Below are 17,157 nucleotides of genomic sequence, written 5' to 3' on the forward strand. Positions count from 1 at the left end.
ACAGAGGTTTTTAAAAAAGTCTGTATTGCCTTTTTCCCCACGTTATCAGCTTCAGCTGTGGACTCAGTATGTATAGCATATGACCACTGTAGATGTGGTGATGGGGCTGCAGGACTTTTCACATATTACAGAAATGGCTTATTTTTCTACTGTAAACTCCACATTTGACACAAATTAACATTTTTGCCAAATTGTTGATGACCCCCAAAGAAGAGGTTTCCACCTTACCTAGGTGCTGTACAAAGCAATGGAAACTAGACAGGGAATTTTCAGTGCACATATTGCCTTTCAGATGAACATTTACCGTAATAGGAATACAATCTACCTTTGCTTTAGCCAATGAGACATTTTCATGATTGTTGCTTTTAATGAGGAAAAATCGGGCATCCTGGAGAATGTATCTAATTTTATTTATTCGTTCTGAAAAATAAAAATCAGAAGAAATTAAAGGATATGGCAGCAATTCAACTTAGTATAAATTTCTGGTTCACAAAAGTGTATTGATTGGGCTCCATTAATCTGACAAAGGAGATATATATATATATATATATATATATATACACATACATACATACATATACATATATACACACACTATTAGAGGATGTGCATTTGTTAAGTATTTTCTGCATTTTTTATGCTTTTTGAAGCTGTTTAAAATCAGCATGTGAACTCCCTTCAGCATTTTTTTCACTTCTTTTAATGAGTGGGGAAAAAAAGCATATATTTTATTCTGCACTTTCATGCCAAAATTTTAGTATTTGCAGCAGAATTGTCTGCAGCAAATACTGTACTTAACGTGTGCGCATAGCCTTTGTCAGGCTAGAATATTTTTAAAAGAAAAAACAAAACACACTATTGAAAGATTACGACACTTTGCCATTCCATACAATGGTATCCAATAAAAGATACACCAAATGTTAGACATCAGGAGCTCTGGTTAACAGTGACATTGGTCAGAGGCACTCATTTAAAGAGAACCTGTCACCAGAATAAAAAAACACTTAACTTGCAGATATGGGGTTAATCGGCAGGTTAATAGCATTATTGGGTTTCAGTCACTGAGGGGGGGGGGGGGCAGCAGCAACACAGGTTCAGTAACCAGCTCCGAGTATACAAAGCGGTGGTTGTAACCACTCCCTCAGCACTGACCAATATCCGGCCTCAATGCAGAGCAGTGACTGAAAACTGACTGTCGCCCCCATGACTGAAAACGAATGCTGTCAGGGAGAATCATTTTCTCCCCCACCAGCGTTCGGTTATGTGCAGGAGTTAGTAATGCTATTAACCTAATATCTGCATGTTAAGAGCACTTTTTTTTTTTAAAAGATAGAGATATATATATATATATATATATATATATATATATATATATATATATATATATATATATATATACATACATACATACACATACATACATATATATCTATATGTATATACAGGGGTTGAACAAAATAGTGGAAACACCTAACGTTTTGGCATCATAATCTTCGAACATGTTATATAAACATGCAGTGACATATGGTAATGTTTTGTAGTTGATTAATTGTGTTGTGATATGTGTATGTAAATTAACTGTTTGTTTTAAAGAATTGTAAGAACATTGATGAAAACCTGATACCAATAGCAGACCTCTCGGATTTTCAAAGAGGCCAAATTGTTGGTGCTCGTATGGCAGGCGCTAGTGTAACAGAAAGTGCCTGAATGCTTGGCGTGTCAAGAGGTACTGTCTCCAAAGTAATGACTGCGTTTGAAAGAGAAGGAAAAACGTCCGAAGCAAAGCACTGGTCTGGCCGAAAGTCGAAGTTGACTGAGAGACCGTCGGACTCTAAAGCGAATTGTGAGAGAGGATCGCAAGACCACGGCTCCAAAAATCACTGCTGAGCTCAATGAACACCTACAGAACCCAGTTTCCACGAAAACTGTTTGTCGGGAGCTGCACAAATCTGGATTCCACGGAAGAGCTGCAATTCGAAAACCGCTGCTCTCAATGACTAATGTTTCCAAGCGTTTAGAGTGGTGTAGAAACTTCCAGAATAGGTCCCTCGAGCAGTGGAAACATGTGATTCTCAGATGAATCATAGTTTACCCTATTTCCGACCTCCGGCCGAGTGCAAGTTTGGAGACAGCTGAAAGAAGCATTCCATCCAGACTGCCTTCTCCCAACCGTAAAACATGGCGGAGGTTCTGTGATGATCTGGGGTGCTATTTCGTGGAGATCCGCCGGGCCAATGATATCCCTTCATGGAAGAATTAACAGCCGCGATTATTTAGGCATTTTGGGCAACCAAGTGCATCCTATGGTTGAAGCACTATTCCCGGATGGGAACGCCATCTTTCAGGATGATAATGCACCAATTCATACAGCTAGAATCGTTAAAGCATGGCACGAGGAACATTCTAATGAAGTTAAGCATCTCATCTGGCCCCCACAATCCCCAGACCTCAACATTATTGAACATTTATGGTCGATTTTAGAGATTCAAGTTTAACGTCAATTTCCACCGCCATCGTCGCTCAAAGAACTGGAGGGTGTTTTAACTGAGGAATGGGCTACAATTCCTTTGGAAACAATTCACACCTTGTATGAATCCATACCTCGGAGAATGGAGGCTGTAATCGCTGCAAAAGGTGGACCTACACCATATCAAACTAACTTTTGATGATGTTTCCAGGTGTTTCCATTAATTTGTCCAACCCCTGTGTATAAAATAATATATATATATATATATATATATATATATATATATATATATATATATATATATATATATATATATATATATATATATATATATATATACACACACACATTAATAGAAAACATAGCAAAATGTAACCATTTAATGAGATGTGAACATGGACTTGGAATAAGAAAATAAGATCTCAACTTCAATTAAAAGGAATCTGTCACCCCGATAAGCCCCTGATGTAAGGCCTGTTTCACACAGTTTTTTTCGTCAGTTAAAATCCGCTAAAATGGCGGACAACGGATCCGTTCCTGTACTGACCACAACGAGAGCGAGATCCGGCCGCCCGAAAAACGTTGCATTGTTCGTCCAGGCATGTCGGCGGACGCCAAAATTTTGGCGGATCTGCAAAAAAACTGATCCAACGGATGGCCATCTGTCAAGATCCGCCGGTAATGCAACTCAATGGGGAAAAAAACGGATCCGCCAAGCAAATGATGGTAAAATACGGATGTGTTAAACAGGCCTAACCTGAAAGATAAGAAAAATTAGTTAATTATACTCATCTTCTAATGGCGACATCCTCTCCTTTGCTGCCTATCGTGGCTCCTGCGCAGGAGCACTGCTCTGCCCTGTTGAGGGCAGAGCAGAATACCCTCCCAGCGCCTGCGCACTGCAGGACTCTTCTCTGCCCTCAACTGGGCGCCTGTGCGGGAGCCACGACAGGCAGCAAAGAAGAGGACGTCACCGTTAGAAGATGGGAGGCGTCGGACCGCAACACCCATCGGACCAAAACCGGACCGCCCCTAGGTGAGTATAATCTAACTCGCTTTTCTTCTCTTTCAGGTTTCATCGGGGGCTTATCTACAGCATTACAGAATGCTGTAGATAAGCCCCTGATGGCGGTGTCGGCAGCGGATACTTGAAAAATGGGGTAACAGCTTCCCTTTAAAGGGGTCCAATACTATGGACAACCCCTTTTTGATATAAATATTTGGCCACAATAAAAAAGCCTATACTCCCCGCCTGACACCATCACAATGGTGTCAGCACTCGTATTCCTGGGGCTCTCAGTTATATGACATGTGGTGCATGGCGCCAAATTAGCGCTAGTGCAGCCCTGACTTCATCTTCCTTCGATTGTTCGTCCGAAGGTGGGGACAGTGACGCCAGCACTGACTGGGCGCAAGGCTGATGTGCCACAACAACCGCACGAGAGCCCTGGGACCACGAGTGCTGACACTGTTGGAACGACGCCAGCACCGGAGGGGGGTATAAACCATTTTAATAGTGGACAAACATTTAGATCATGGAGATGTCCTAGTAGTGGATAACACCTTTAAGTTTTCTTTTTTTAAACAATTTGTTTAAGCCGTTATAAAACCCTATCATTTACTCATTCATTTAAACCCTTCACGTCACAGCCCTTAATCATTTTTGCTTTTCGCTCCCCTTCTTCCCAGAGCCATAACTTATTTTTCCGTCAATATGGCCGTATGAGAGCTTTTATTTTGGCGGGACAAGTTGTAATTTTGAACACCATTGGTTTTACTATATTGTGTACGCAAAAATGGGGAAAAAAATTCCAAGTGCAGAAAAAAATTGCAAAAAAAAAAAAAAAAGTGCAACTCTACAATGTTTTTTGGATTTTTTTTTTTTTTACCATAGTCACCAAATGCTAAACTGACCTGTCATTATGATTCTCCAGGTCATTACGAGTTCATATACACCGAACAAGTCAAGGTTCTTTTTAATTTAAGTGGTGGGAAAAAAAAATCCACATTTTTTGTGATGTCGGGTCGGGCGAGGGCTTTTTTTTTTGCGAGCCAAGATGACGTTTTTAATTATACCATTTTGGTGCAGTGAGGATCTTTTGATCGCCCGTTATTGCATTTTAATGTAATGTCACGGCGACCAAAAAAACCCGTAATGCTGGTGTTTTGACTTCTCGCTACGCCGTTTAGCGATCAGGTAAATCGTTTTCATATTGACAGATCGGGTGATTCTGAAAGCGATGATACCAAAGCTGTGTATGTTTGATTTATTTTTGTTTTATTATTAATGGGGCGAAAGGGGGAGTAACGAACTTTTAAATTTTTTTAATATTTTTAAATTTTTATTTAAACTTTTGGCATGCTTCAATAGTCTCTATGGGAGACTACAGTAGAAGCTGCCATAACCCGATCAGCTCTGCTATATACAGGCGATGATCAGATCACCTGTATGTAGTAGATTTACTGACTTGGTTAGCTATGGGCTAACCACCAGGTGGCCCTCTCAGCAATCTGGCAGTGACAACCATAGAGGTCGCCAGGAGTCCTCTGGATGTCATACCAACCCACCGGTGACCTACGATCACATAACAAGGGTCACCGGCAGATGGATTCCGGGCCGATGGCCTGAAGCGCACGTTAAATGCTGCTGTCAGTTTGACAGCGGGCATTTAATGAGTTAATAGCCACAGGTGGATCGCGATTCCACCCACAGCTGATCTGGGCACGTCAGCTGAATTAAAAACATTTAATGTATTTGAGAAAACAGAATGAATAAACAGGATTTTTTGGGTTGCTTACCGTAAAATCTGTTTCTCGGAGCCTTCATTGGGGGACACAGAGACCATGGGTGTATGCTGCTGCCACTAGGAGGCTGACACTATGCACAAAAAAAGGTTAGCTCCTCCTCCGCAGTGTACACCCCACCGACCGGCAGGAAGTTCCTCAGTTAGTGAGAAAGCAGTAGGAGAAGTAACAGAATAGATTGAAAGCAGAACAAACAACTCAACTGTAACAAACAGACAAACATAAGAACAGGAGTTGTAGAACATGGGAGGGTGCTGTGTCCCCCAATGAAGGCTCCGAGAAAGATTTTACGGTAAGCAACCCAAAAAATCCTGTTTTCTCGTTCGCCTTATTGGGGGACACAGAGACCATGGGACGTCCCAAAGCAGTCCCTGGGGTGGGAAACAAACTTCCATCAGGCCAGTGGACTCGCCACCGCAGCCTGCAGAATCCTTCTACATAGGCTGGCGTCCGCCGAAGCGTAGGTGTGGACCCTGTAGAATTTCACAAAGGTGTGAACCGATGACCACGTTGCAGCATTGCAAAGCTGCAGCGCGGAAGCTCTGTGGCGCACCGCCCAGGAGGCACCCACCGCCCGGGTAGAGTGCGCTCTGATCCCTGGAGGGGCCACTCGATGCTTGACCCGGTATGCCTCCAAAATTGCCGATCTGATCCAGCGCGCAATAGTGGCCTTTGAGGCTGGGTGATGAACAGAGTCTGACTTCCGCAAGGAAGTCGTCCGGGCTAGATAGACTCTCAATGCCCTGACTAGGTCCAGCTTGTCCAAAGACCGCTCCCGAGGGTGAGCTGGGCTCGGGCAGTAGGATGGCAGAACAATGTCCTCATTGAGGTGAAACAAAGATACCACCTTCAGAAGAAAAGAGGGCGGAGGCCGCAGAACTACCTTGTCCTGATGAAGGACCAAAAAAGGAGAGCGGCAAGAAAGTACCGCTAATTCCGACACGCGCCGGATGGAGGTAATGGCCACCAGAAAGGCCACTTTCCAAGAAAGGAGGGAAAGGGAAACGTCCCTGATAGGTTCAAAAGGAAGGACCCTGCAGAACCTGAAGAACCAAATTAAGATCCCAAGGATCCACGGGAGCTCGGTACGGAGGAACCGTGTGAGCCACACCCTGGAGGTTTTGACCTGGGGCCGGGAGGCCAGCGTTTTCTGAAATAAAATGGACAGTGCCGAAACTTGACCCTTCAAGGAACTGAGAGCAAGCCCCGCATCCAGCCTTGCCTGAAGAAACGCCAGAATAGAAGGGAGCGAAAAAACCAAGGTCGCGATGTCATTGGCCTCACACCAGGAGAAATAGGCTTTCCAAGTACGGTAATAGATCTTCGAAGAAGGCGGCTTTCTGGCGCGGATCATGGTATGAATTACCCGATCAGAGAATCCTGCCCGTCTCAAAACCTCGGTCTCAACAGCCACGCCGTTAAATTGAGCGACCGAGAATTGGGGTGGCAAATCGGGCCTTGAGACAGCAGATCTGCCCGTCGGGAAGCTTCCAGGGGGCGTCCGCGAGAAGGTTGACAATGTCTGCGAATCAAGACCTTCTGGGCCAATTCGGGGCGATGAGGATGACTGGAATCCCCTCTGCTTTGATTTTCTTCAACAACTTGGGAAGAAGAGGCAGAGGAGGGAACAGGTAGGGGAGCACGAACTGTGACCAAGGGACGGCCAGAGCGTCGGCGCCCACTGCCAGAGGGTCCCGAGACCTGGACACGAATTGTGGTACTTTCCTGTTGAGGCGAGATGCCATGAGGTCTACATCCGGGGTTCCCCACCGACGGCAGAGCAGATGAAACACCTCCGGATGTAGGGACCATTACCCTGCCGCGAGACCCTCGCGGCTGAGGAAATCGGCGGCCCAGTTGTCCACGCCGGGAATGTGAACCGCGGAAATCGTTGGAACAAAGGTCTCTGCCCATTGAAGAATTCTGGACACTTCCGCAAGGGCTGAGACCCTCTGTGTCCCCCCTTGGCGGTTGATATACGCCACCGCTGTGGCATTGTCTGTCTGAATCCTGACAGGCAGGCCCTTGAGGCGCCTTTCCCAGTGGATGAGAGCTAGATGGATCGCCCGTATCTCTAGGACATTGATCTGCAGAGCTGATTCCTGAGTCGACCATCGACCCTGAACAGTGCGATTGCGGAACACTGCACCCCAGCCGATGAGGCTGGCGTCCGTAGTGACAATCTGCCAGTGAACGGGAAAAGACCGCCCCAAGAGAATGAGGGGAGACGTCAACCACCAGTTGAGAGACCGCCTGATCCGGCAGGAAAGGCGAACCGGATGATCCAGAGACAGAGCCGACCTGTTCCACCTGGACAAAATGGCCTGCTGGAGTGGCCTGGCGTGAAATTGGGCAAAGGGAACTGCCTCTATCGCCGCCACCATCTTCCCCAGGACCCTCATGGCTGACCTGAGGGATGGAAATCGTGTGATCTGTAATGATCGCACGCCCTGCTGCAGGGAAAGAATCTTGTCTTGTGGGAGAAATACCCTTGACCGACGAGTGTCGAACAGAAGGCCCAGAAACACAAGGCGTTGAGTAGGGACCAGACAGGACTTTTCCCGGTTGACGATCCACCCAAAACTGGACAGGGTGTCTAGAACGATCGCCACACTTAGGCGGGCCTGTTGAAAGGAGGGGGCCTTGATCAGGATATCGTCGAGGTACGGAAAAAGAACGAGACCTCTGATCCTCAAGAAGGCCATCAACGCCGCCATAATCTTCGTGAAGACTCGGAGCGGTGGCGAGCCCGAAAGGAAGCGACACGAACTGGTAATGTTTGTGAAGAATCGCAAACCGCAGGAACTTCTGATGTCCGGGAAATATGGGCACATGTAGATAGGCATCTTGGATGTCTATGGAACCCATGAATTCCTGCTCCTCCATGGAAGCAATTACCGAGCGAACTGACTCCATCCGGAAGTAGCGAAGGCGAACTCTCTTGTTGAGTAACTTGAGATCCAAGATGGGTCGAACTGTCCCGTCCTTTTTCGGCACCACAAACAGGTTTGAATAAAACCCTGTGAAGCGTTCCGATTCGGGAACGGGCACAATCACCCCGGAACTGAGAAGAGAGGCGATGGCCGAACCGAACCCCGGGACCAAGGCCGGATCCCTCGGCGGACGGGATTGTAAGAAAAGATCCCGTGGAAGAGAAATGAACTCTATTTTGTATCCTGTTGATACAACCTCTCTGACCCAAGCGTCCTCTACTGAGGCGAGCCAGACGTCGCTGAAGAAGAGAAGTCGACCTCCCAATTGGAAGGGACCCACGGGAGACCGATGGTAGTCATGCGGACGTAGACCGTCCAGATCTAGATCTGGACGGTCTTCCCTGGGAAGAGTGGGACCGCCAGGACGGAGTGGGCCTGAAGGAAACCTTCTTTCTTTCCTGACGTGCCTGTGGCCTTTGCTGGTTGGAAGGGTTTTCCACCGTATTGAAACGGCGGAAAGTCCGACAGGGACGAAACTGACGCCTTGGAGGAGGTCTGCGAGGCTTGGAGGGGAGAATAGAACTCGTACCTCCAGTAGCGTCCTTAATAATCTGATCCAATTGTGATCCGAAGAGACGCACTCCCTGAAAAGGCAGATTGGTCAGAGACTTTTTAGAGGACAAGTCCGCCTGCCAGGCCTTGAGCCAAATTGTACGTCGGATTGCCACGATGTTACTTGACGCCTGAACTGCGCAAGATGCGGCATCCAAGGAGGCAGAAAGCAGATAATCCCCCGCATGGGAAATCTGATTGGCGAGATCGGCCAAATGCTCTGGTCGTGCCTTATCCAGAATGCCCTGCCGAAGGTCATCTGCCCAAGTGGATATGGCCTTTGCTGCCCAAGAAACAAAGACTGGACATACCGCTGCTGATGCCGCTTCGAAGGCAGATTTTGCTAGAGATTCTATGATCCTATCATTAGAATCTTTTAGCGACGCCACACCTGACAGCGGAAGGACCGTATTATTAGAAAGTCTGGACACGGGAGGGTCCACCGAGGGAGAAGCGGCCCAGTTGTCCGTGAGCTCTTTAGCAAACGGGTACAGCACGCCGAGACGCTTTCCTCTTTGAAAGCGTCTGGTCGGATCTTCTCTCTCCTTTGTAAAAATCTTTCCAAACTCAGAATGGAAGGGAAACACCCTGGATGGTGTTTCCGCCCGTCTGGACGAAACCTCCTGATCTGAGGATTTCGCAGGGGCGTCAGCGATGTCAAAGGTATGGTGAATCGCGGCAATGAGGTTTTGCACCGTAACCTTCATGTTCGCATCCTGGTCCGAATCCAGCTCTAAGACCCCTTCCGATTCCGAAAGCGCTTCGCCTGACTCGGGGGAGGAGGCCCGAGAGGGAGACTGCTGGGGACTATGGGGTGAGGTAGGACGAGGGGAGGACTCCGCCTGGAGGTCCTGCCTGGGCCTCTTGCGACTGCCGCTGGCTGGGTCAGATGGGACGTCCTGAGACGTGCTGGGTCCCGCCGAAGCTCCCAAGGGCAACTTGTCCAGAACGGCTACTAGGGACTGAGACACCTTGATGAGGTCTGCCACTGACTGTGATTAAGAGGAGGCCCAACCCGGCATGGGGGCTCACTCGCCCCTGGGGCTATGGATGGCTCCTGAGCGGCGTCGAGCTGGACGCAGAGCGGGTACGATCAGACTTAGCATTGGACATAGTGAAAAGAGAGGCAGTGCCGGCCGGTTGGGGGACAGAAGGCAGAGAAGGGTGTCAGTCTGCAGGTGCAGAGCTACTCACGGTCCGGTGTCCCCAAGGGCGACGCTCTCTGATCTGGCTGCAGGATGAGGCCAGGCCAATACGGCTGAAAAAAGGCCTAGCGACCGAAATCCGGCAGGGAATGAGGTCCGGCTGGCAGGCTGAGAAGATGGCGACCACCAGGGAAAGGGCGCGCTGCCAGAGGGAGAAGGGCAGAGCTCGCCGCAGAGATCCCCTTAGCACCGCCCGCTGTCCAATAGCAGGCTGGTGTGAGGCAAGGGGGCTGGGAAGGCCTAGGACGGGCGGGAGAGAAGCCCGCTTAGAAGAAAGGGGCAGGGCGCGTGGCCGCGACGCAGCGGTAGGCCCGAGATGAAGCCGGGGCCTAAATTAATAGCGCCGGCCGCCTGTCAGCAGGGGGTCGGCGCGGAAGATGCGCCGCAACACCGGGCCGCAACCCTGCTTCCCACAGCCCGACCCCTGTATACCCCTGCCGGGATGAAGAAGAAACCGGGGGGGGGGGGGGGGGCGCGCAGAACAATGCCCGAAAGAAAAGGGGCCTTCATGGATGCGGCGACCGTGGGGAGAAGCGGGCGCGCAGGCCCTACCGTGGTCCCCTGGCGACCGCCTTAGGATGAAAACGCCGGGGGACCGCTAGACCGCATACTCACCCAGGCCGGGGGCCACAATAAAGGTACCTGAGAATCCCACGCTGTCTGTCGTCTTTATGGAATCCACGCCTCGTCCAACCGTCAGGCTCTGGTAGGCGAGATGGTGGGAGGCGGGGGGCAAGGACCGTCCGTATAGCTGGCACGCACCTGTGCGAGGCTCCTGGTCCTGCCGCGGAGACCTATGAGGATACGGGGTGGCAGTACACGCCGTACTCAGTCTCTTTGTGGGAGTACGGATGTGACTGTTCACTCCGTATCCCTGCGAAACCTGTAAAGGAACGACGCACGACGAGGTAGATAGGGGTCTAATAAAAGACCCGTGTCCACCTCCTACTGACACTAAGCTAAACTGAGGAACTTCCTGCCGGTCGGTGGGGTGTACACTGCGGAGGAGGAGCTAACCTTTTTTTGTGCATAGTGTCAGCCTCCTAGTGGCAGCAGCATACACCCATGGTCTCTGTGTCCCCCAAAAAGGCGAACGAGAAGTCAGGGTTTCTCACAAAAGCTGCATATAAACTGTTCATCTGCAGGTAAATTGCATTACAATGCAGCATGGCTACAAGGAGAAAATTAACTTATTTCCACTCAGCAGCTGTCAGCATTCAGTCATGGGAGCCTTGCATGCAGCAATTATAGACATGGCAGACTATATACTACTTTGAGCTGTAAGCACTCTCAGGCACTTTGACAGCTCGTAGTGCAGAGCATCTGTGAAGAGCAAGCTGTCAAATTGCTGGTGAGTGCTTACAATCTGTGCCTACAATACAGTGAGGGTTGCGGTGAGCAGTGACTAACCACTCCATGCCCGATAGCCAGCTGTTCCTGGGCGAATTTAAGTTTTCTCAGCAGCCACACTTCAGTATTGTAGACTGGCACCATTGACACACGATTTACCTGCAGATTAATTCCATGTTTTGAGGTAGTTAGCATTTTTCCAAGGTGACAGGATCCCTTTAAAATTATTTTACTCTTGAACCAGTATACACAATATGTTGGAGAACTGCCATTGGGGAGGTTTTCTATCAGAATACTATGGTTGTTCCTCATTCACACAAAGTATTTTCAGTCAGACATTTCTGTGACAAGTCTGCCGCATGTAAATTTAAACTTAAAAAGGTGGGTGCAATCAGAGAAAAATCATGTGGTGGCTGAAAACAAGTTCATGTTCTCTCACAAATGACAAAATTGCAGGGATACTTGAATAATTGATGTAAATAATTGCATAAGTGGGATAAAAAAAAAACCTACATGAAATGAAAGACTAGTTATAAATGACAAAAAGGAAAGGGTGTTTCAAAGGGAATGTGTCACGTTGTACTCCAATCCGTAGTATAGTTGGTATAGAGAAGAAGCAGAGCAGAATTATACATAGTTTTGTTGGAAAAGATTCAGTATAGCTAGTGTTCTATTCATTGCAATCCCTGGTGTATGCGCATGTATCCAGTGAGCAGTCCTAGTCCACGATTGGCAGCAAGCTCTACATGCATCCACTGGGCGGTCCTACTCAGCAATTGGCAGCTAGTGCTGCATGAAGAGTCATTGAGAGAAGACAGTCACTGGGAAGGACCGTCCACTGGACTCACCCAGAAACAAGTGATTTCAATAACTAAAATACTGAAACTTTTTCACCAAAAATGGATATCAATCTGAACAGCTCCTCCTGCTCTATAATATCCTGCCTGAAGCTCAAATACTATTTAGCAACGTGACAGGCTCCCTCTAATCCTTCAAAGGCAATCTGTCATCAAGTCAGAGTATAATCAGCTGCTCAGAATTTTCAGTGCAGATGCCATACTGTAAGTCTGCAATTTACAGTACAAGCAAGTGAGGACATGGCTCTATGCAGTGATTCAATAGTAGGTCCAAATGCTTAATTCTAAGCAAATGTATCACAATATCAGCAGTGACAGCATCTGCTCCCAATGGAAAGGGAAATTTGTTCTCCTCTAGGATAACTTTTCCTAATTTGCTGACATGGAAAAGGATATTGCTGACAATGAAAACATTCTCATATAAGCACACCACCTTTCAGAATGGACAACTTTCTTGGCAAAAAGTAGAGAATTCAGAGATCACAATGTCATGGAAGTTGCTCTCAAATCAATGCTAAACAGGAGGGGGTTTAAGGTGCTGCAGGTTTGTATATATTTTTACCTCTCAGAAAAATACATTTAAAACATGCAGAACTAAAAATTACAGGGAAATAAATAAAATTTAAAATATGATGTTTGATTTACCATAAGTTAGGGGCTGCTCTTAGTGGAGATACCTGCAATTTTCAATTATAGCTGAGATTATCCATCTAAAAATTTAATATTCTAGGCAAATTTAAATCTTCCAATCAGTATAGCATTGACAAGCCATTGAGGGGGAAAAAAATTAGAAAGGGAAAAATTGAAAGGATACCTTTTCGAACATCGCGAACAGAGGAGGACAATTTTTCGTGCTTCTTTTCTGAACCTGCATTTAGTCAAAGTACATGTATTCAGATTGTGCCTTCAGACAAAAAAAAACACATTTTCAAGACAGCTGTTTTCAAATACCACAAAAAGATTGATACATATATTGATTTTGCAAGAAAAATAAATTCTAAGTGTTTGACCACAGGAATATTCAATCTGTTTAAAGCTTATGCCGCAAATTTACACAGTGGTTTTATATTTTTTTCCCTGTTTTTTTTTTTTTTTTATTATTAGGAGTGCATTTCATCTCAATACCATAGATGAACAAACTCAGGACAAAGGAAACTTCCCATCCCTAACAAAATGATTATAGGCCATCCAAAACCCACTCACCTTCCCACTAAAAATTTCCCATGCCAACATTCGGCTTTACCATTTCCTTTTTATAGCAATGTAGTGTGGAAGAAATCAGAAAAATTATCTGAGAAAGAATACCTGCATAAGAGTCTGATGCAGAACTTCCACTTCTATCAAACACAATTGGAGAAATACCTCTAGCCCTTTTCCTTTCCTTGTTTTTCTGATCTAGAAAATATGTGAAAAGATAACGTAAGCATGGAAGCGATCTAACTGCTCCAATAGCCACGCTCCAAACTTACAGGTATTCTAGCAGAATGGCACCCTAGAAAACTAAAGATCGGCCACATAAGAACAACAGAGCAGTCTTCTTATTTCAAGGAATATGAAAAAGTAAAGGAGGGAACCCCTAGCTCCACACAAAGGGGGAGAAAACCAGCACCTACCATTACAGTAATAAACCACCAACTCTCAAAAACATTAATCAGGATTTCAAGAAGATGCTTTAATGAGAACAGAATAGCCCTCTATGGCTCAGAGTATGAATCCAAAACTGAAGGCCAACCTTACAAGCTTTTTACTAAGGACATCCACTGACCTTAATGGATTCAGTCTCAATTCTTGAAAGTAAAGCTCTGGCCTACAATATTCAACATTTCCTTCCCTGTTCCACAATACTAAAATGAGTGGCAGCATCTAATACTTATCAATCCCACAATTATACCATAAAGAAAAGTGCTAAAATGACATTTAGGCGTTCTCTAAGGAAGAGATTGTCACAATCTTATCCTCTGTCCCAACCAATGATTTTACAATTGTATAACATTCTGCACAATATTTTCTGAATATAACCAATAAAGTGATCCTCTTAGATCATCTGATATTTTGCTCAGCCCAGCCCTTTTAGAATAATTGTTATTGCCAGCTCATCAATTTAAAGGTATTTCTATGTGCTGGTTACAGAAGTTGGTGACCTTAGAAATAACCGAGTAGACTGTGCTACACAATTTGTTACTTCATTTCACTTCAGTAGAACACATGCAAACAGTGTAGCATAGCCGACTCAGATGTTTCCACAGCCTTGACCGCTATCACCACACAAGGAATGACGTAAAAACAACTCCAAAAAAACAAGGGCAGAATTGCGAGATTTTTTTCTTCACAATATCAGTTTGCGTGGATTTTTTTCTGCACATGGATCCATATAAGTATAATGGAACTCTGCACAGATTTTTTACAGACAAGAATGTCTACTGCCATGGCCCCCTGCGATTTTAAGGCTGTGTGCACACGTAGTTTTAGGTGCTGCGGATTTTTCCGCGCGGATTTCAAAAAATCTGCAGGTAAATCCACAGGTCAAAAGTCCTGTGGTTTACCTGTGGAATAGCCTGCGGTTTTGCACCTCTACAATGGAGAAGGTGTGAAACCGTTGCGGATTCCGCACAAAGAATTGACATGCTGCGGATTTGAACCTGCAGCAATCAGAGCGGAAAAATGAGCAGCATGTGCGCAGCGTTTTTCAGTTTACCACTGAAAACAATGGTACTGTACAACGCAGCTAAATCTGCTGCTGACCCGCAGAGCCTGAAATGCTGCGGATCCGCAACGTGTGCACATGGCCTAAGGGTAATATTTCAAACTCACTTTTGCCTTTCTCATTACAATTTCAAAATGTGGTTAGTAATCCAAAAGGTCAATGATTGTACGGGAAAATGCTTTATTGCAATAAACAATCTGCTGCACCTACAAGTCGCGTGCAAAAGGGCTCTATGTACAATTCTCCAATAATACAGGCGGTGAGTGGCAAACACATTATAGGGAACCTGGCACCAGAAATAACACTTAACCTGAGCTATGCAGTTAATCTGCAGGTTAACAGTGCTATGATGCAGCAAGGCGCCTACACGCAACCGAATGCAGGTGTGAAAAAATGATTTTTATTCTTCCCGTCAGCATTTGGGATTCAATCATGGAGGCGGCAGCGGTCCAGTCATTGCTCTGAGTATACAGAACGTCCGCTGTAATCTACCCCCGGCCCTAACTGACTTTACCTCCACATTGTGACCAGCTATCAGAGCCCCGGGGGGGGGTGTATCTGCACCAAAATTGTATCAATAAAAACCATCAGCTCAGCTCACACAAAATAATCCCTCACTCTGCCCCAGATCCCAAAAAATGGAGATGCTACGGGTCTTGGAAAATTGTCTTTCTTTTCTTTTTTACACAAACTTTGCATTTTTTTTTTTTCACCACTTAGATAGAAAAGAACCTAGGCATGTTTGGTGTCTATGAATTCGTAATGACCTGGAAAATTTTACCATTTACTGAACCTAGTAAAAAAGCCAAAAAAACAAGTGTGGGATTGCACTTTATTTGCAATTTCACCGCACTTGGAATTTTTTTCCCGTTTTCCATTACACAACATGGTAAAACCAATGATGTTGTTCAAAAGTACAACTCGTCCTGCAAAAAACAAGTCCTCACACGGCCATTTTGACCAAAAGATAAAGTTATGGTTATGGCTCTGGGAAGAAGGTGAGCGAAAAAGGAAAATGCAAAACCAAAAATACTCCTGGTCGTTAAGGGGTTAAAAAGATTTCAAACAAGTAAAACAATTAAAGCTACATAATTTCAAAAAACTAGTACATTCTGAAATAATTGAAAGATGTTATTTTCTTTGGTGTTGGAACAGCTGAAAGAACAATGCATTTTTTCTGCAAAAGGCAAAATCTTCCCCTCATGTATACAGTTTGTTTATTAAAAAAAAGAAAAAAAATCTTAAAATCAAGCCTGCTTAGGTAGTTACAGTACAGCAGGCCCAGAATCCAAGAATAAACTAGGCAAAGTAAATAAACAGACACTGCCATCTTCAAGAAACAAGGTTTGAAATATTTCCCAATAATGTAACGTGAGGTATTGTAGAGATAAAGTGTGACAAGTTTGCCATGGGTCCACTGTGATAGTGCCAAATACTGTAGTAGCAACCTAGGTCATGTTTAAAATAATCCTGTACTCCATGTTAATGGCAGCAAACACAAAAAGGGTCATTTACAATATAGAAATGTTAGTGAAAATAGACAGATATACTTAATGCAAATATTCTTTTAAACCATGGATATATATCTAACAGCAAATGTTATCTCAAAATGAAAATAGTGATAGGAATGCCACATTAAGTTTAAGCTTACCTGAAATGTCTGAGCCAGACCCAGAACGAATTGAGTCACCAGAGAACGAAGCGGAATCAGATTCTGAGTCACTAGCTTCACTACGAGTATCATAATCATTTCCTTCTCGCTGGTTTCGCTCATGCGCTTCATGTTCATACTCCTCTTCCTCCTCTTCTGCTTCTTCTCCCTCATCCTCCTCCTCTTCCATGCCTTCCTCATTTTCACTGTTTGCTTGATCTTCATCAGATGAATCACTACCACTGCCACTATCCCTGTCTGACCCATAATCTTCTGAGTTGCCATCAGACGAGCGACTTGACCGGCTTGGCCTTCGGCTTGAATCATTTCTTAGTTTCTAGCAAAAAGGATGAAAAAGGTGTTTTTTTTGTTTTTTTTTTAAATGGAATGGATTAAAAATTTTACTTGTGAGGGTTTAATACAGGACATCTAAAAATGAGTTACCAATGACCAACTTGTTGAGTTACGTTTCATGTGGTACTGGTCTGCAGACCAGTAAGAAAGTTAAGTAGACTCATGTTGCCCACAATTTATGTTCACATGATAATCCCGGAACTACAATAAGGCCTAGGG

The 17,157-nt window shown here is 45.4% G+C and overlaps 1 protein-coding gene across 3 annotated transcripts in view; it reads right to left on the reverse strand.

Moving 5' to 3' along the window:
• Positions 1-17,157, reverse strand: part of YTHDC1 (YTH N6-methyladenosine RNA binding protein C1) — an 88,557-nt gene that overhangs the window by 35,748 nt on the left and 35,652 nt on the right. Inside the window, exons 4-7 of one of the 3 annotated variants that reach the window (XM_073541350.1) lie at positions 16,585-16,921; positions 13,535-13,624; positions 13,044-13,097; positions 326-420 (exon numbers count right to left, since the gene is read on the reverse strand). In XM_073541350.1, the coding sequence (XP_073397451.1) occupies positions 326-420; positions 13,044-13,097; positions 13,535-13,624; positions 16,585-16,921 (576 nt within the window). The remainder of the gene's footprint in view (positions 1-325; positions 421-13,043; positions 13,098-13,534; positions 13,625-16,584; positions 16,922-17,157) is intronic. The other 2 variants (XM_073541358.1, XM_073541367.1) reach the window with 2 other exon arrangements.

This window comes from Dendrobates tinctorius, unplaced genomic scaffold (genome assembly GCF_039654945.1).
Source record: "Dendrobates tinctorius isolate UK_male_01 unplaced genomic scaffold, ASM3965494v1 ptg000011l, whole genome shotgun sequence".
NCBI classification, from domain to species: Eukaryota; Metazoa; Chordata; class Amphibia; order Anura; family Dendrobatidae; genus Dendrobates; species Dendrobates tinctorius.